The sequence below is a fragment of the Schistocerca americana genome, chromosome X (assembly GCF_021461395.2).
Source record: "Schistocerca americana isolate TAMUIC-IGC-003095 chromosome X, iqSchAmer2.1, whole genome shotgun sequence".
Lineage (NCBI taxonomy): Eukaryota > Metazoa > Arthropoda > Insecta > Orthoptera > Acrididae > Schistocerca > Schistocerca americana.
In genome coordinates, this window is record NC_060130.1 from 264,359,099 (window position 1) to 264,380,551 (window position 21,453).

Genomic DNA, 21,453 nt, shown 5'->3' on the forward strand with positions numbered 1-21,453 from the left:
AGTACTCGTCCCACACACTTATTTCACTCGTCGCTGATGACTCCGCGTCAAGTCCTGATGCAGCTGACATCAATAAACCCTTCCCTTCCCTTCTCTTCCCTTTCTCCCCCCTCCACTTTCAATTGCACTTTCATGTCTCAGATGCCCAAACTTCATGCTTCATACTTGAGGGAAAATACTTTGTTTTTGTTCTCAGCACCTATTGCACTTTGTTTCTTCAGCACACTTTGCTGGCAGAATTACTATGTGAACACCAATCAGGTTTCACTTTTGAGACCTAAACTTGGCCAGAAGTTGGAAACAGTGTGAAACAAGACTCATCTGACCACATGACTTTCTTCCACTGCTCCACAAACCAGGCTTTATCGCTTCAGCACCACATTTACTGTTAGGGGCACACCCACCTACAAGAAGGCTTGTAGAAGTGATCCACACAGTTACTGTTTAATATCCCTGACATGAATCTGCAGTAGAATCTTAGAACAGTCTGAGCTCAAATGTAACAAGGTATCCTGACCAGAATGATCTCCTCTATGCCAACCGGTATGGATTTAGAAAACATCGATCACACGAAACCTAACTTGCATGACATACTGAAGGCATTGGATGAAGGTAACAAGGTAGATGTAGTACTTCTTGATTTCCAAAAAGCATGACTTGGTACCATACCTATGCTCATTATCAGAAGTATGATCATATGGGGTACCAAGCAAAATTTGTTATTGGACTGAGGATTTTTTTGTAGGAAGGGTGCAGCATGTCATCTTGGAAAAGGAGGGGGGGAGAGAGGGGGGGGGAGAGACAGAGAGAGAGAGAGAGAGAGAGAGAGAGAGAGAGAGAGAGAGAGAGAGGGGGGGGGGGGGAGGGGGAGGGGGAGGGGGGGGGAGAGAGAAAGGGGGGCGGGGGAGATATGAAATGGAATGATCTCACAGGCTCAGTCATAGGTAAACCAAGTGGCAGCCTTCAGTTTATTGGTAGAATGCCGGGGAAATGTAATAAGTCTACAAAGGAGATTGCTTACAAATCACTTGGGTGAACCATCCTAGATTTTTGCTTGAGAGCGTGGGACCCATACCAAATTGCACTAATAGTGAATATTGAATGTATACAGTGTGGGGCAGAAAAAATGGCCAAAGCTTTGTTTGACCCTTGAGATAGTGTCACAGAGATGGTGATGGAACTGAAGTGGCACTGACCCACTCATAATGCTAGGAACAAATTCTAACAGATGGAAGAGTTGTTTGGCGAATTTTATCATAACTGTTATTTTTTTGGTACCTAATATTTTGGCCATTTTCAGGCTATGTGCCTTCTATCATATTCCTATTTAACTACTATACTGTACCACGGTGTATTTTTAGAAAACTCCTCCATCTTATCTTCTCCCTCTCCCTCTCGCCCCCTTTTCTCTCTCTCTCTCTCTCTCTCTCTCTCTCTCTCTCTCTCTCTCACACACACACACACACACACACACACACACACACACACACAGTGATGAAACTCTGATATTTTCAACAAGTTAAGTAGTCAGCTGTGTGATGGCAATCTACTTGCCATTCACTATGTAAAAAGAGAAATGTATACCTAATAAGACACATGTTCATGATGGCATGCAAGAACATTTGTGTGTCCCAGTAATAATTTTAAAAATTCTTAATTACAGTGAATCGTACAGAGCAAAGTGTGATTACAGAAGTCAAGAAGGATATTAATTTGATCCAGGAAAAAATAAACTTGATGTAAATAAATCTGGCTTTGTGGGTGGACAATAAAGCAGAACACAATTAAATGACTATAAAATTTTTTGAATTCTGGTTTCATCAAATTGGAAGTATATACTGTAATACATATTCAATAAATAAATCTTTAATGAATAAGATAAATAATTAATTAATTAATTTCAGACACAAGTAAACCTCATTTTTTAAAAAAGGAAAGAAAGAAAGAAAGGAAGGAAGGAAGGAAGGAAGGAGTGCTCCATTTAAATGTGTTTACGCAAACCTAAAATTACTGCATACGGTGGATAAATGGAAATAGCACTGTCTAAAGAAACTATTTTAAAGAGAGCATCATATCCTTATAACTGGATGTCAGTCACAGGCTTGTGAATTTAAAAGACAACTCGTATCTCAAATATATGTAGGTCACATTACTTCAAAAAATTTGTCACATGGGACTCTACAGAAAATTGTTGAGTGGCTACATCCAAAATACATTCTTGACTATAAAACAAGCTTTATGAGCAACAAAATAGGAAAAAATTATCATAAATTCCAGCAGATTCTAAAAGAATGATTAATTCTTCATTGACAGAATGCAAGCTATATACAAATATCTTATTTCTTTGGCAAACCCACAGTAGTCAAACATGAATTCCCCACTTTTATTAAACAAATTTTGCTAAAGGGGTATTAAATTGACATCTACATACTGTACATACTCCACAAGCCATGATATGGTATGTCGTCGAGGGTACATTATACCACTACTAATCATTTCCATTTCTATTCCACTAAAGGACAGAATGAGAGAAAAACAACTGTCTGCATACCTCCATATGGGCCCTCATATCTCTCATCTTATGTTTGTGGTCCTTAAGCTAATTGTAAATTGGTGGCAGTAGGACCACTCTGCAGTCATCTTCATATACTGGTTCTCTAAATTTTCTCAGTAGCATTCCTCAAAATGAACTTCATGTTTCCTAGAGGGATTTCTATTTGAGTTTCCAATCCATCTACGAACACTTGCATGTTGACTGACCCTGTCAGTAACAAATCTAGCAGCCTTTCTCTGAAATGCTTTGATGTCTTCGTTTAATCCAACATTGTGGGGATCCCAATCACTCCAGCAGTAGTCCAGAATGGATCACATTAGTGTTCTACATGTGGTGTCCTTTACAGGTAAACTATACTTTCCTAGAACTCTCCCAATAAACTGAAGTCAACGTTCCCCACTACAATCATTACCAACTCATGTCATTTCATACTACTTTCACATCTATTATGATCCCAAGCTGTGTTTGTTTCTAGCTGACGATTCTCTTTCAGAGATAACACATAGCAGCAGGGAATATTTGTTTCCAATGGCCTTCACGAAAATGACATCTGGAAACTGACAAATATAATTTTAAAGATTACAAACATGTAAACTACATTAAATATTAGTTAAATTACCCATTGTCCAGCTGAAGGAACCCAGCTTTGCATTACACTTTGGGCAGTAAAGCTTCCCTTGCTGGGAGTTGGTGACTACTTTCATCCAGGCTAATGGCTCCACAAAGTAAGTTAATGTGCAGACATCAAGCTCATTTGGCAAGCTCCATTTATTATCAGTCCACAATGGTTTCTCCTTTGCAATATGTGGCAACAAGTTCGATGCACTTGCCACAATTCTCCTGTTCAACAAGAACCATGTACAAATCATAAGTTGGAATTGCTTATTTACAGCTGAAGGTATATGCTAATGATCATTGGCCATAAAGAAATAGATACAAATAAGGCAATCTTTTCGGACTTGCATTCTGATTAATAAATACGTGTAGCAACAAATATGTGAATTATACGTTATGCCTTACATTACATGTATTTTTAGTCATTATAATTCAGTCATCCCTGATGTAATTTATTTCTGATTGGCAACAAAACAATTCAACTTAATTGTATCTGGTGAAAGGACTCCACTTGAAAGCAAATAAAATAAAATGAATTTTGACTTAAGGCTGATTAATATTTTTTTTCCACCTCCTTCACCTCATTATAAGAACACAGTAATTCTTTTGTTGATACCTGCACAAAATAATATGACCATCTCTGGAAGTGTACTTTCAGCTGATTGATATTGTTTTAAAACTACACAGATGTGAGAATTTTATATTGTGAATGTGGTGTCTTACCCTATTGACAACACACCCAACATTCTACATCCAAAGATTGGCAGCAACACATGTGACTGCCTTGCCAATCTGCAGCCAGCTCGTAGACAGCCCCTCTGCTACGCATGTGAATAGTGCTGGCACCACACCAGCTTAAAAAGACACAGCACCAATGATAGCCAGTCTAATTGTGAAGTTCACTTACAGCCTCCGCAGCTTTACTAATTTGTCTCTCTATTATTGTGATTATTTATGATGGATGTGCTTGTGTAACAGACTAGTTTGGACTTGCAGAAGAATGCTAAGTAAACGATGTTACATACATATTGTGTGTCATCCTAATTATTTTGCTCTCTGTCTTAGTACACACCTATTCCTAGCGTCCATTGCTGGACTGATCCAACAACTGGCAACAAGACTGTAATCACAGGTGTTCCGAACTTTGGCCTGCACTTGCCTGTGTTTTTTCACTTTTCTCTGTATCTAATTCACTTTTTTCAGTGACTGTGCAAACTTTTTATAGTAATTTTTGTGTTTATTCATCACAGCTAGTTCTCTGCAAAAACTGTCAGTAACACAGATTGTTCAGATTGTACAGCAGATGCAAAATTTGATGGAAATGATGACAGGACTGCTCGCAGTGCAAGCTAACACACCATCAGCAGGGCCATCATTCCGTACTTTTGACTCAATACATGAGAAATGGTTTGAGTACTGACCACAACTCAATGCACACATCACGGTGTATCACATTGAAGGTAGGGATAAGCAACCTTATATTCTTGTAACAATTGGTGTTTCAGTGTACGGGCTAAAAAGTTTTCCACTCCGCCCGGCCTGACAGCATTCTTGATGAATAATTAATTGCTGTGCAAGACACATACTTTGATAAACAGAGTCAGCTCCACATTACAAATACCTTCATTTGCGGAGGCAACCTAATCACACACATAAACAGTAGTTAAGCAGACTTACAAGGGCTTACACGCCATTGCATATTTAAAAGAGAGTGCGGACATTATTACAGTGATGCCACAATCAGGAATACCATTGCTCAAAACTTGTCAGATCCTTGTGTATGTGAACAGATTCTTAAGTATCCTGATTCTAGTTTGCAACGTGTTTTGGAATCAGCGGAGCACCTTGCTTATATGACAGTGCAGTGATTGACTTTGTTTCTTCTCCTATTTGCACCATACAGAGTAGTAGTAGTAGTAGTAGTAGTAGTAGTAGTAAACTGGTTTTGCTCATTGCTTGTGCACAGTGGCACACAAAGTCTCAACCAGGGCTGCATTTAAACATTCAGCTGACTGGCGGTGTTGAATCTTGCTCTTGGCATTTCACAGCACACATGCACCAGTCATGCCCATCACGATGCTAAGCGTTATCATTGTGGTAAGCACTGTCGCATTTAAGCTGTCTGCAAAAATACAAATCCAACAGGCACTTTACATGTTCTCCATAGTCTCAGACAGTGAATGTTAATGCAGTTTTTTCAAAGCCCAGTGACTCCAGTGTAACACAGTACACATGACACTCACTCCAGAGTTAGAGTGAATAAAAACAGGGCTCAGACAAACAGTAAACATAAAGGTAAAAGCTTTCAGTCTTGTAATATATGACATGTACTACAGAATACTATGAGGAAGTCTTATCCTTGGGGGTTTTTGACTCATGATCGAAAAGCATGTTGTTGTCATGATGCAAAATGTTTCCAGTGTGGAAAGCAAGGTCAAGAGTTTGTTTACAAGGCAACCCAGGCTCGAGCAACAGCAAATATGCTATGCAGGTATACAGCCGCAGCACAGCAATCAACAAGAGCACTCTGTAACTCCAAGGCCATTAAGCAACAGCTTAACAGCTTGCACTTTTGCATTGTGAACTCTTCCGCTGCAGTACGGAGACAGGAGAACAAACTTTGTTCAATTAAGAGCAACTCAAAGGAAAATTAAATTGCAGTTCAACACTGGTGCATCAGTCTCTCTTATTAATAAAAGCACATATGAAAGGATGAGTGACCCATAGCTACAGCAGCCTACTTTTGTTTTGTCTGAATATAAACAGACACAAAATTCCAGTATCTGGCATCTGCAGTTTGCCAACAACTTTTTATAAAGTTTCAAAATGCACAGTTTCGTGTACTCCATTCTTGAAACAGTGCAAACATTTTTGGTTTAGACATGTTTGATTTGTTCAACCTTTGCGTACAAGACAATGTTACAAATCAGTGTTTCAATGTCTCTCACTAATGTTTATGGCTTGTGTAAGATTGAATCAGGGTTAGGAATGGCTAAAGATTTCGAAGTGCACATTACTGTTAAAGACAATGCTCAACCATGATTTTTTCTTGCACAGCATTTCCCTCATGCAATACATGAGCAGGTTGCTCAGGAACCTGCAAAGATGTAACGGCAATGTGGTTATCCAATCTAAAAAAACCATCAGGTGGTTTACATCTGTGTGCTGACTTTAAGGCAACAGTAAACACACAATCTGTCGGACTCATTTCCTCTCCCACCACTGGAGGAATTAATGAATAGATAGGGATAAGGCAGATTCTTTACCATGACTGATTTAAGTGAGACATTTTTAAAGTTACCGCTGGACAAGCAGTCCAAGCAATATTCTACAATCAACACTCACCTGGTTATGCTCCAGTTTCAAAGACTACCATTCAGAAGTGCTTCAACTCCTGTTTTTCAAAGTTTCCTAGAACAATTAGCAGCCAAAGTCCTTTCATGTATAAACTACCAGGATGATAATGTTGTCACGGGCCATACACCTGCTGACCATTTGGCAAATTTAGAACATTTGTTTAAAGTGCTTTCTGCACTTGGCTTAAAGTGTAACAGGAAAAAGTGCTCCTTGTTCCACAAAGAACTTTAATATTTAGGGCATTTCATATATGCACAGAGTATGCATCCTGCTTCTTCGCACTTGTCTGCAATTAATGATTTACTGGTGCCCTGCAACATCAGGGAACTACAGGTTGTCATGGGCAAACTCACATATTACGTTAAGTTTATTGCAAATGCTGTGCAAATTGCTGATCCGCTGAACCAGCTGAGCTGGGAAGGTGTTCCCTTTGTGCTGTCCCAAAAGTGTCAGGACACATATCTGCAGTTAAAGGACGCACTGTTAAGCTGTTATTGTTGTCGTCGTCATCCTCTGATTCATTTCGATCCAGCTAAGCCTGTTTTGTTAGTATCTTCTTATGGGATACGAGCTGTGCACTCCCATAGAACTGTTTCTTCTGACAGGCCCATTGCTTCTGCTTCAAAAACTCAACAAAGAGCAGTGCAATTACTGTTGACTTGAAAATGGGGAGCTCTTACCAAGTTCTTCCAATATTTGTATGGTCAGAAGGTCTATTTGATTACAGATCATCAGCCTTTGATGGCTTCCTTCAATCCTTCCACACCTGTCTTGAAGATTGCAACTTTGGGGTCTGTTGTTGTTGTCTACTTATCAATATGAGTTGTTGTACAGACCCACTGCACACAACATTCGAACACAGAGTTATTGTCTCAGTTACTGGTTGATACCGACAGATCATTTGACTCATCTGAGGAATCATGTTATCAAATCAATACTTGAGATTTTGAAATTATCAAAAATTTTCCTCTTGACTTTTGGCATATTGCCGGGGCAACTACTTCTGACCTAGCTCTTCATGTTGTTTTGGAGTACATGCACCATGTATGGCCACGTGGTTTGAAAGAAATGCCCTACCCACTGACATGTTGTTAGTCACTCACTATCCACAGTCATGTGTTCTGCTGTTGCATACGGAGAATGACAATGCACGTCTTGTGATTCCCCACTCCCTGCAGTGAGTAAACAATGGACCACAATTCATATCAGCTGATTTTCAACAGTTCTGTGCAGCTAATAGCATCCACCATGTGACTACTACAGCTTTTCGCCCTCAGACTAAGGATGAAGCGGAACAGTTTATTTGAATGTTCAAAAGTCACATGGAGAAACTCTTCCTCCCACAGAAGGGAGCAAGCCTTAAAGGTTTTTCTGTCCTCCTACTGCTCCTTGCCACATGATAAGCCGCTGGCAGAATTATTACACAGTTGTGGACACTGTACCCTGTTGCATTTCCTGTGGCTGCCACGGAAACAATTCATTCCACCTTGTCAGAAAAGTTTCAGCAGCAGGATCAAGTCTTCTTTAAAGTGCTTGACAGGAAACAGTGTTGGGAACATGGCGTCATTACAAAAGCCATCAACTGATCTTTTTACATCAACCAGTGTTCCACTATGCTGCATCAGCATCACCAGAACCAGCTGCAGTGCACTTCCAAGTATGTTAGTGATTCTGCCACAGAATTTTTGCCCACAGACAGAGTATGCTACTGGGGTCCACACCAGCAATCACCTACACCTCTCCGCCACTCGCGGCTAGCACCATCCACAGTAGTGCCGGTGAAGGTAGACATCCCACTGCCATCGTTGATATAAAAAATGTCAGCATCCATCCTGCAGCCTGAACTGTGTCCCCTTCTGCTCACTTGATCAGAGTGTCAGCTTCTCAGGATGCAGGCGTGCACCCTGTGACTGGTTTTTCAGTCGGTGTTCCTGGTCACTCACAAGTGGGGTGCAGACAGGGAGCTGCCATTGGCTACTGTTACGGTCTCCTCATCTGCACCTGCATTCAGTCTTCTGGTCACCTGCCCCACACAACGATGGTGCAGAAGTTTGGGGTGGTATTTGGGGGGGGGGGGGGGGGGGCGGCTTGTTGTCAGACAAGCGAGGTGCCAAAGTGCCAAAGCAAGGTTGGTACTTCGCAACCACAAGAGAAAACAGTTGCTACATGCCGCATCAACAAAGGAGTGACACTGTGTAGCCACACCCAGAAACCTTTCACTACACTGCTGCAACCACTGAGCAGAGTACCATGCAGCCCAATCTGCAATCATCGACTAAGATGACAGCATCATCCTCTACTAGGCCAGTTGTGTGATCAGTGTACTAGGCAGAACTCAACACGAAGATAATTGTTAAATTTACTTTGAGTGAGACACTTGTATTTTATCTATATCAAGTGATATGTTAATGTTCAGAGACAGTACTAAATATTAACAATATTCCCACGGAAATGGATAGTACAAAGTTAAGTAATTCTCCTTATCTATGTTGTAACAAGCTGAACAAATATTTTATGCTTTAGAGTATCCACTTTGTCTCCTCCCACAGCAAAATAAAGAAACAAAACTAATTAAAAATACGATGAGAACAGTGGAACAGTATCTCGCACATGTGTGCACTCTCTCTCTCTCTCTCTCTCTCTCTCTCTCTCTCTCCCTCTCTCCCACACACACACACACACACACACACACACACACACACACACACAAATTGTATATGTTTCAAATTTAATACTAGTATCTTCAAACCCACTCCTCTTGCCAGCTACCAGTGAGTTACAAGTGGCAAGTTGTTACTGCAGTACTGGAGGTGCAACAAAACAAATAAAACCATCCAGGAACTAGAAGCAATTATTTCATTGGAATCCTTATTGTGAACAGTGTACTATAGATGGTAATGGCAAAGAGTATTACTTCCTAAACACTTCACACGAGGAGCACCAGTCTTATGTTCAAACTTCTCAAACAGACCTTCACCAACACAGTGCATTAAAAACTACTGAAATTTTCATAATAAAACCTGCTTTAGAACTGACTCCAGCAAGGTTAAGTTGTTGTTGGTGTATAAATACCCTACACAGAGTGACTACGGAGCTTACTGACCACTATGACCCAGATTGGTGGACCATTCATACCAACAGCTTTCTTACACAGTTTTTTTAAGGTGATGCTTTAGTACTTATTGGAGTATGAGATGCAGAATCAAGAGCCACTGACACTGCTGAATCCCAGTATCATAAGAAAGGTCGGAATCATTAGACCTGAAGTAAAACATATCCCTCTCCATGATATAACAGTTGGAGAAGGATATCAGATCCAGGTGGTCTGTGGTGGTAGTGTTGGCAAAAGACACTGCCATTGTATAGATGACTCTCCTCACCAAGCAGAGGCCCATTTTTCATGCATATTACCGGTTTTAAAGTGTCAACAATCCCCCTAATAACCCTTTTGGATTTAAGAGAATGAAACTTCTTAAATTTTTTCAGTACCAAAAAGATAGTCTGACATGCTATTTGTATTCTGTCCCTACTGGTTGTCTATCTTTTTTTTAGTGGTTTTCTTGGGAAGACTCAACAGTCAGCTATTTTTTGTTTGGTTGATTGTTGATACCCACCAGCAGCACGACCATTCTGCTGAGAAAGAGCACAATCTGAACATTTCATCTTCATCCTGCGAGTAGACAGATAAATTTAGGTTTATCCAGAAAGTGGCTCCCCATTACACAGCAAACATATTACATCTTGGTGGCAGATGCCCAGAGGTTGCCTGCCAATGACAGTTTAACCTCAACAACTAACAGAGACAAAAATTTGTTCCTTGCAAGAACGTCAATGCTCCAGTACACTAGTCAAAAATTTATATTGGTTTTTTGGCTGCAGTAAGCACCTAAAGCTGTTAAATGCATCACCTAGCCTCCACTTGAAGTTTTCACAAATGAAGACTTCACTAAAAAATTTTATGGAGCAATTTTCTAATAATGAAGAGATCTTGCAGCTGAGGTATTATAAACTTGCCTAGCAACTCAAAGACTCAGTGGAACAAATAGGTTAGTCACTGAAGCACTGTAACAAAAATGTATGAAAAGACCGCATAAAGAACTGCAGTTTGGGGAGATATTGGTGCTCAGTTCCTGTCTGAGATAGGGACATGGAATACAAAGCTTATAGCTTAGCCTGAACCAGCGGCCATTTGTACAGCCATTCAAACATCTGTCCTACTGTAGCTATGTTACAACAAATTAAGCAAGGTTTGAATGACAAGTCAGATCTGGTGTCCAGGCAAATTGAGTGAATCAATTAATTCCTTTTGCAAAAGATTTTAAGTGGGGTGAAATTAATGTTCAGTTAATGGCACTATTTGTATGTTTCAAACTTGTGTGAATCGGTTCAAAATTTTGTAAGAGGGTAGACAAATTCATTTCATTAATGGTCATCCTCTTGTTTTATGAAAGGTTTATCCATTTCCATGAGATAAGCATGGTTTAAAAGGCAGTACAAAAACCTACACTGGATCAGTCATAAAAGTCAACAAAAATCTACATTGGTTGCCAAGCTATGGTACTCTAATGTCAAACTTTTGGTATAGCGAAAGTTGGGAACCAGAATGAAAAATGCTCCTACCATATCACATAGTGGCGAATATGTCCTGGGCAGAGTTGGGGATGTAAAAGAACGGAACTAGCTGGAACTAGCTTTTCAATTCGTTTGACAGCTTCAAAGACATTTAAATCAAAATATCTTTTTTTTTTTTTCACACACACACACACACACACAAGTTAACCCTACTTCCCCACCATGCGGGGTTTCAGTGGTGTGGACCACGTAGATCCCCAAATCTTGTGGGGCCAAGATGGACACGACTGACGAAAATAAATTAAAACAAACTGAGGGACAAACTGAGACCTCAGACACCCAAACATCGGGGTCAAGACTGATGGAATGCACTCTCACTACTGAATCAGGGTCTAGACCTGAGCAACAAGTGGGAACTGTAACTGAGAAGTTGGACCAGATCAAGATCAAAGCCTAGCCTGGGGTCCAAAGGAGGAAACTTCTCAGGGAACAGTAACAAAAGGAAGGAAAAGAATGGCTTTGTAAACAAAAATGGGGGAATTCAAAGGGCTTAAGCCCAAGACCCTCAAGAGAAAACTGTCTCAGGTTGACGGGGATACACAGACCCCCACAATGTTGATGACAGGTAACAAGAGGATAAAGGAGGAATCTAAGATTCCCTTCTCTCAGGATAAGTGAGCCCAGAAAAAGCTGAAGCAAGAAATAGGGAAACAGACTGGCTATCCACTGGTAGGCATCACCTCGCAGCAGGAGCAGCATGTGCAGATGGCCCTCTTTGAAAAGATTAGGGGTGGAGATTCTGGTCCAGGACCCAATTTCAGGAGGGACTATCTAGATTGTGGGGCCCTCATCTTTTTCTGTGAGGGGGTGCATATGATGGAATGGCTCAAGGACAAGGTGCCCATGAGATCCCCGTGGGAGGATGTGAAGCTGCTGCTCAAGATGGCAGCTGAGCTTTTTACGACTACAAAGGTATTAATATGGGTACCAAAGATTCTTAAGGATGTTCCTTCAAAGACTCTGTTAGAGATAATAGGGGTCCACAACCCAAAAGTCCCGACAGAGGATTGGAGAGTAATCAACCAGAAGGCTGTACCGGAAGGATGAACCCTGGTGGTGGAGGTCCGAGAGAAGTGCCTGAAGGCGATGAGAAAGCAAGACCTGAAATTATTTTTAGGGTTCTTGCAGATCACCGTCAGGGTAATCAAAGACCTCAAGGCAATGATAGCAGCAAGACAGAGACTTGAGGTGCTGCAGATTAATCTGCAACACAGTAAAGGGGCCACTGCTGCCCTGAGCCATCGCCTGGGGAGACAGAAAGTGGACATGGCCCTGGTACAAGAAACCTACTTGTTTAAAGAGGATGTATCGGGCCTTGTTGGCACTCGAGGTAAGCTGATTTATGCTAAAAATCTAAGAAACTCCAGAACATGCATCTATATGAGAAATGGAATTTCTTTCATGCCAATGATGGATCTCTGTTCGAGGGACCTGGTGACCATCAGGATGCAGCAATGTGAGGAAGGTACAATGAGGGAAATTGTTTTGGCTTCAGCATACCTTCCTTACGAAGACAGCTCTCCTCCTCCTCTGGAGCTGAGGAGACTGACAGAAGCTTGCCATCGGCAAGGCAATAGACTGTTGGTTGGCTGTGATGCCAATGCTCACAACCTAGTGTGGGGCAGCAAGGACACCAACAGTAGAGGTGAGTACCTTCTTGAATTTCTCTTGTCTAACAACTTGGAGGTCCTGAACAGGGGTGACGAACCTACATTCAGGAATAGCTAAAGGGAAGAAGTAACTGACATAACTTTTGGTTCCATGATGATTGGCAGCTATGTCAAACAATGGCATGTGGCATTAGAGCCATCCTCATCGGACCACATGTACATTAAATTCAAGGTTGAAATGGGATTCAGACAGACCATGGCCTATAGGAGCCCCAAGAAAACAGACTGGGAGACATATAGGAGGGACCTTGACTTAAGCTTATCAGAAATTAAAACCTCGATAAGGAATCCAGTAAGTTTGAGGAAGTAGCAGGGGCTGTAACCTCTGCCATAGCGACCTCATACCAGGACAACTGCTCAGTCACCAAGAAGTGCACAAATAGGAGTATGTCTTGGTGGAAAAATAACTTGGAAACACGAAGAAAACAGGTACGAAGACCGTTTCACCTTGTGAGACAAAGGATAATGGGCAAAATATTATAAGGCCCTTGTCAACTAGACAAGCAAAGGAGGCATTCTGTGAGGAACTGGAAGACAGACTTCACAAAATCCTCACCAGAGAACCAACTAATCCAGGAGGTATGTTGAGGAAGGAGGATGTGGAATATACAAAGACAGCACGTGAGACGCTGGAACTGCTCCTTAATACTCGCTTTCCTCAATGTGCTCTGGCGGATAACATAGAGCAGAATGTGATCCCTGAGAGACAATGGTTCTCAGGCACTCCAAGAGAGGACTGGAAATTGGCCAAGGAGTGTGTCGACTTCAGTAAAATCCAACGGGCAGTGGGAACATTCCAACCGTTCAAGTCACCTGGCCCAGATGGAATCTTTCCAGCTCCCCTGCAACTGGCAGGAGGCAATCTTATAAGAGTGCTATACAGGCTATTCAGGGTTAGCCTAGCGGCAGGAATCTTTCCCAATACATGCAGGGCAGTGAAGGTTGTCTTTATTCCAAAGCCAGGGAGAATTGATCATACCAAGGCCAAGGATATGAGACCAATCAGTCTATCCTCCTCCATTCTTAAAACATTGGAAAAAAACAGTTAATGTACATGTTGAGGAGAGAAGGCCAACTAGAGAGAGGAGGCTAATTGGGGTTTCTCTACATTCAAACCAACACGCATATCAACCAGGTAAATCATGTGAGACAGCTCTCCATCAACTCATTGGGAGGGTGGAGAGAGCACTCCACTTTCAAGAAACAGCCCTATGCATCTTCCTAGGCATCGAGGGGCTTTTAGTAACACAATCTACGATTCCATGGTTAGGGCAGAAGAGCTGTTTGACCTAGGGAGCACTATATGTAGTTGGACTAGCGCCATGCTTAGTGGGAGGAAGATGGGAGGCCAGGGCACAGTGATGAACGAAAAGATGGTAATTAACACCACTAGGGGTAGTCCACAGGGTGGAGTTTTGTCTCCTTTACTGTGGAATCTAGAGGTGAACGAACTCATTAAGGAAATAAATTCCAGACAATGCTTTTGCCAAGGATACGCAGATGACCTTGTCATAGTAATACTTGGCAAATTTACTGAAAAAGTTAGGAATATGGCACAAGGTGCACTGGACATTGTGCAGGACTGGTGCATTAAACAGGATCTAATGGTTAATCCTAAAAAGACTGTTGCAGTACCATTCACAAAGAAGCACATCCAACACTCAAGTTGGAATCTAAAGCTTTTCGATAAAACTCTAGCTGTGAAGGGGATAGTGAAATAGCTAGGGGTAATCTTAGATGAGAAACTAACATTGACCTCTCACATTAAGAGCATCTGCTCCAAGGTGAAAGATACCAGAAGAGCTTGTGACAAAAACTGGGGCCTAAGTCCCAGAGGTAAGCACTGGATATACACCACGGTGATTACACCTAGGATCTCCTACGGGGCCGTAGTGTGGTGGAAGAAGGTAGAACAGCAGGTTGCAGCTAAGGAGCTTGCTAAGGTGCAGAGACTGGCCTGCTTAGCAATAACAGGTGGAATTAGCAGCACACCAACTGCTGGAATGGAAGCCATGCTGGACATGCTTCCACTACATCTTTGTGTCAAGATGGAGGCAGCAACTGGTGCAGGCAGTCTCAAAACTGGTAAAAAACTGGATCTCATTGGGATATCCAGAATCGCACACTAAAATAATGAGCGAGGTAAATATAAGAATAGCAGGGGAAATGCTGGCCGACTATATAACAACCCCTAACTGCTTCAACAAGCCTTACATTATAATAATTAGAAGCACGGAGCAGTGGGAAAAAACAGTTTGACATCATACGTGGGACATCGTCTGGTTCACTGATGGGTCGAAATCAGACCAAGGTGCTGGGGTTACAGTGTACAGGGCTCGGCCAAGACTGGAGGGCATCATTTCACTACGAAAACTGGCCTCGGTATTCCAAGCTTAAATTACCACAATCAGGGTGTTTGTGGAGGAGAATATGCATATGTGTTACAAGGACAATAGCATCTACATCTGTTCAGACAGCCAGGCAGCCCTGAAATCATTGGCAGCTCCTGCAACAAGATCTAAGATTGTTGCAGAATGTCATAGGTCTCTGGTGGAGGTAGGGGGAAGCAATAGCATAAACCTAGTGAGGGTCCCTGGCCACTCAGGGATCTGTGGCAATGAACAAGCCGACAGACTGGCAAAGATGGGGGCAATGACTCCATTCATTGGACCAGAACCTGTCCTGACAATCACCAAGTACAACTACATAACTAGCTTAGGAGACAGCACATAGAATACTGGACCAAGGTCTATAAACAAAAACATGGTAAGGTAATGATGCCAAAGCTGCATTTTAAAAGCTCTGTAACCTGGGCTTAAACAGGAAAGAGATTAAACTCATGGTTGGACTGATGACCGGCCATGGGAACTTCAAAAAACACCTACATACAATGGGTATAATGGAAGAAGACCCTGAATGTAGGATCTGTGATGAGAGTGAAGAAACTGCATCACACATAATCTTCGAATGCACGGCATTGGAGAGCAAGAAAGAGAGAATTTTCGGGACAACCAGATCGGAAGAAATTGTGTCTAACAAAGAACTGCTAAAGGGATTCCTTGCACTATTTAAGGGCATTGGTTTGCTTTACTAGGTATACAGGGAGTGATACTGCACAATAAACTCTCCCTGCGGACAGTGGCGGGTCAGACCAAAACTGTTTTAGCTTCCCTGCCAAAATCAAATCAAATGATAAAATACTTGGCTGATGCCTCACCCAACTCATGCCAAACTTTTTTTTTTTTTTAAAAAAGAAAATAAGAATTCTTTTAAAAGAAGTACTGCTGATTTATTATGTCACATTGAATCATAAAATTGTGTATTCTCAGCACAAGTAGTTCACATGTCTGAAATTCATGGCGATAAGATATGCACTACGTAAGTACATCAGTTTGCCTCTGTTGACCAATGCAAAATAGGTGTCGGATCAGAGGACTGCAGATGGCACGGAACTAAAGGAGGCAGAGCAAAGACTGATAAATATGAGGTCCTAACATTTTCTGTAGGAGAAATTAACAGGTTCCACAGATAAAAACAATTTTTGTTGCAAAACACAGATTGGGGGGGGGGGGGGGGTTTAATTTATCCAGTTGCTGCTTTAAGTTACTTACATCCTACTTTTCCTTTAAATTATAGCTCTTCTTTTTTCTCACTGGCAAACAACTGGGTCATATCTCAAATTGACAAGATTAATGATGTAAAACGTACCAGAACTTTCTGGAAAATGAGACACGGATGTCAGCAACAAAAGTATGGGGTGCAGTCTTAATGTGGAAAAACAGTGTTTGTGGTAAGGGAGAGGAAGATAATTTTGCTTATTTTGACAACCATAAAAATGATTGTTTTTTTAACAAAACTTACATAATTTTCTGTTGATAATAGGATCAGGCAGTAGACACTAGCTGAACAGCTCCCAAAAATGGCACTGCAAAACAATTAACTTCTCGAAATCTATCAGTTAAATGTCAAAGACTACCATCCTCGACAATTTCACGTTCACTCTGGGGGTTGGTATTTACCGATTAAGTTAATTAATTTGAAACGAGCTTACACTGTGTGGAACACTTCACTCAGTGGCTGTGTTTTCATCAGTAGTCATACAAGACATTCCATGTGATGTAATTTGTGAAGACAATGTACTAGGTCATTATAAACACGTCATTTACTCAAAAATATTATATGTAAGACTGAAATTGTTACTAAGAAGTACCTGTAGAACACAGAAAACAATGATGCTTTTAAATTAATAACAAGCTATTGTTGGGAAAGGAATCGATACAAGTAACTATCCAAAAAATATGTAACAATGAAACTGACCCTATATCAATGTATGTTAAAAAAAAAGTCCTCAAATAATTCTCTATCATTAGGGTAATTTACAGTTTCCCATACATCATCATCATCATCATGTGCTCTGCCAAAAGGCAGGTTTTCACATGGTAGTTCTTCAGGCTGTCCGGTCTTCTGCCATCCTCTTCAGGTCTGCATAATTTCCTCTTCCCTTTATGTTGTCTATCATCTTGTATCTCCTTCTTCCTCTCAGTCCTCTCCCACAAACCAATCCTTCCAAGGCATTCAATGAATGTCCCAACCAGTTCTTTTTCCTTTCTCTTACAACCTTCAACAGACCATCTCTCACCAACCCTTTCCAATAATCTTTCATTACTCACTCTTTCCATCCAGCTTATTCTCTCCATTCTCCTCCACATCCACATCTCAAATGCTTCTAACCTTTTTTCATCCTCTTGTCTCAGCATCCATGTTTCTGCCCCATATAGTGCCACACTCCAGACGAAACATTTGTCAAGCCTTTTCCTTAGACCTTTATCTAATTTGCCACATGAGAGTCTGCTCTTTCTGTTGAATGCCTCCTTCGCTATGGCAATTTGCGTTTTCACCTCCTAGTGACGTCTCAAGTCTTCAATTATTGTGCTTCCAAGATATTTAAATGCACTTACTTGGCTAATGGTAGATTATCCTATTTTAACATTGGACAGTCTGTGTCTTGTACTGATGACCATACTCTTTGTTTTTGCTGTGTTTGTTCGCATCCCATATTCCACACAACCTTCACTCAGATCTTTCAGCATGTTATCCACTGTCCGCTCACTTTCTGCCACTAATACCACGTCATCAGCAAATCTTATACATTCTATTCTCTTTCCACCAATACATAATTCCTCTTTTCCCATCTAAGCCTTTCGCAATAATCTTTTCAAGGTATGCATTCAACATCAGTGGGGAAAGGCAACAACCTTGTCTAACACCGCGTCCAATGCTGCTTCCTTCTAACATTTCATTTCCAATCCTTGTCCTCGCTTTCTGGTGTAAATATAGATTCTGTATCACTCGTCTCTCTTTCCAATCTACTCCTTTCCTCTTCAAAATATCCATCAGGTTATTCCACTGAACTCTGTCAAAAGCCTTTTCTAAATCTATAAAAACAGCAAAGATTTCTCTACCTTTTCTCATATAATTTTTAATATTGAAAAAAAAAAAAAAAAAAAAATGTCAATTGTTTGCTAGATTCACATACAAATATACTCAACCCATATAAAAATAGTTCTTAACCAGTGTGATATAAAGTTTTAAAAATGTTTGTAGTGTATGGGAAACTTTCTCAAAAAAATAGTCTAGGTCCAGAGAAAGTTTTCCATACACTACAAAAATTTTTAAAACTTTATATCACACTGGTTAAGAACTATTTTTATATGGGCTGAGTATATTTGTATGTGAATCTAGCAAATAACTGACAATTTTTTTTTCAATATTAAAAATTCTGTTAAGTATTTAAACAAATATTCATATTATACCGCAAATCCAAACACACTCAATATAGTTTGCATACTGGAGGCATCATGATCAACTTCTCAAACCGCATTTCTTGAAGCACCACAAGATATTAATTGAATGATTGATGAATTAAAACTTCAATTAAGCTACCGAAAAATAAATCTCAACAAGAACAGCAGCTGATAAATTTGCTACAAATTACCAACAATTTTTTGCTATAGCACACCAGAAAAGTAGAAATTTATAATGCACATCACAAGGAGTAGTAGCTGTGACATTTCACATTCAGTGCTCTAAATCCATAAAATTAACAATAAAGCCAACAACGACACACTGAAATTAGTAAAAGACATCTATCCTTAAATATTTCACTACATTTACATTCAATTTCCAAAGCTATCCTTCATATATATTGGTGCTAGACTGTGCTAAAGAATAAACATAAAAACATTCTGTAGTATATATATTAATAATAGAAAACAATAATTACATGCATCCTTCCAAGATGTGCACATGGGCAAAAAATCTGAAAACTGGCATCCATCTGAGGCTATTGTCATTGGAGTTGTCAAAATTTTACGTTTTGTTGCACATTTCTCACACTGCAATGAAACATTGTGTATGTTTAGAGATTTAAAGCTTTCTGGCAGATTAAAACTGTGTGCTGGAGTGGGACTCCAATCTCGAACTTGGCCTTTCAAGTCCTGGTCTACAACACAGCTTTAATCCGACAGGAAGTTCCAATCACAGCACACACTCTGCTGCTGACTGAAACTCTTTTCTTGTAGAGATTTATTGGTAAATGAGCTAATATGCAAACATTGTCACCTGAATCAGCTTGTTTTTTTAAAAAAGTAAATTGCACTGAATGTAAATAAATTTGATCCATATTCCCTATCCACTGCCAACGTTACAGTGTGAAACTCAGTATTATTTCCCACTTATAAAATGCTTGGTTCTCCTACAGTTCGTGTATATGTGAGAAAGAAACTAACATTTAAATAGAAAAGCATATCTAATTAGACTTTCTGATATGGTTATAATAGAGGGAAACATTCCCCGTAGGAAATATATATCTAAAAACAAAGATGATGTGACTTACCAAATGAAAGTGCTGGCAGGTCGACAGACACACAAACAAACACAAACATACACACAAAAAATTCAAGCTTTCGCAACAAACTGTTGCCTCATCAGGAAAGAGGGAAGGAGAGGGGAAGACGAAAGGAAGTGGGTTTTAGAGGAGAGGGTAAGGAGTCATTCCAATCCCGGGAGCGGAAAGACTTACCTTAGGGGGAAAAAAGGACAGGTATACACTCGCACACACGCACATATCCATCCACACATACAGACACAAGCAGACATATTTAAAGACAAAGAGTTTGGGCAGAGATGTCAGTCGAGGCAGAAGTGTAGAGGCAAAGAAGTTGTTGAAAGACAGGTGAGGTATGAGTGGCGGCAACTTGAAATTAGCGGAGATTGAGGCCTGGCGGATGACGAGAAGAGAGGATATACTGAAGGGCAAGTTCCCATCTCCGGAGTTCGGATAGGTTGGTGTTGGTGGGAAGTATCCAGATAACCCGGACGGTGTAACACTGTGCCAAGATGTGCTGGCCGTGCACCAAGGCATGTTTAGCCACAGGGTGATCCTCATTACCAACAAACACTGTCTGCCTGTGTCCATTCATGCGAATGGACAGTTTGTTGCTGGTCATTCCCACATAGAATGCGTCACAGTGTAGGCAGGTCAGTTGGTAGATCACGTGGGTGCTTTCACACGTGGCTCTGCCTTTGATCGTGTACACCTTCCGGGTTACAGGACTGGAGTAGGTGGTGGTGGGAGGGTGCATGGGACAGGTTTTACACCGGGGGCGGTTACAAGGGTAGGAGCCAGAGGGTAGGGAAGGTGGTTTGGGGATTTCATAGGGATGAACTAAGAGGTTACGAAGGTTAGGTGGACGGCGGAAAGACACTCTTGGTGGAGTGGGGAGGATTTCATGAAGGATGGATCTCATTTCTGGGCAGGATTTTAGGAAGTCGTATCCCTGCTGGAGAGCCACATTCAGAATCTGATCCAGTCCTGGAAAGTATCCTGTCACAAGTGGGGCACTTTTGTGGTTCTTCTGTGGGAGGTTCTGGGTTTGAGAGGATGAGGAAGTTGCTCTGGTTATTTGCTTCTGTACCAGGTCGGGAGGGTAGTTGCGGGATGATCTACGTAGATCAACACCTTCAACCCATTACGTGCAGTCTCCCATCCTTCATCAAAGACACCAACCACTTTCTCGAACGCCTGGAATCCTTACCCAATCCGTTACCCCCAGAAACCATCCTTGTAACCATTGATGCCACTTCCTTATACACAAATATCCCGCACGTCCAGGGCCTCGCTGCAATGGAGCACTTCCTTTCACGCCGATCACCTGCCACCCTACCCAAAACCTCTTTCCTCATTACCTTAGCCAGCTTCATCCTGACCCACAACTTCTTCACTTTTGAAGGCCAGACATACCAGCAATTAAAGGGAACAGCCATGGGTACCAGGATGGCCCCTTCGTACGCCAACCTATTCATGGGTCGCTTAGAGGAAGCCTTCTTGGTTACCCAGGCCTGCCAACCCAAAGTTTGGTACAGATTTATTGATGACATCTTCATGATCTGGACTCACAGTGAAGAAGAACTCCAGAATTTCCTCTCCAACCTCAACTCCTTTGGTTCCATCAGATTCACCTGGTCCTACTCCAAATCCCATGCCACTTTCCTTGATGTTGACCTCCACCTGTCCAATGGCCAGCTTCACACGTCCGTCCACATCAAACCCACCAACAAGCAACA

At 41.2% G+C, this 21,453-nt stretch overlaps 1 protein-coding gene across 1 annotated transcript in view; it reads right to left on the minus strand.

The window, feature by feature from the left end:
* The window catches only part of LOC124556567 (dual specificity protein phosphatase MPK-4), a 134,817-nt gene that overhangs the window by 14,985 nt on the left and 98,379 nt on the right, over positions 1-21,453 (minus strand). The window contains exon 8 of the mRNA XM_047130522.1: positions 3,174-3,394. Coding sequence (XP_046986478.1) covers positions 3,174-3,394 — 221 coding nt within the window. The remainder of the gene's footprint in view (positions 1-3,173; positions 3,395-21,453) is intronic.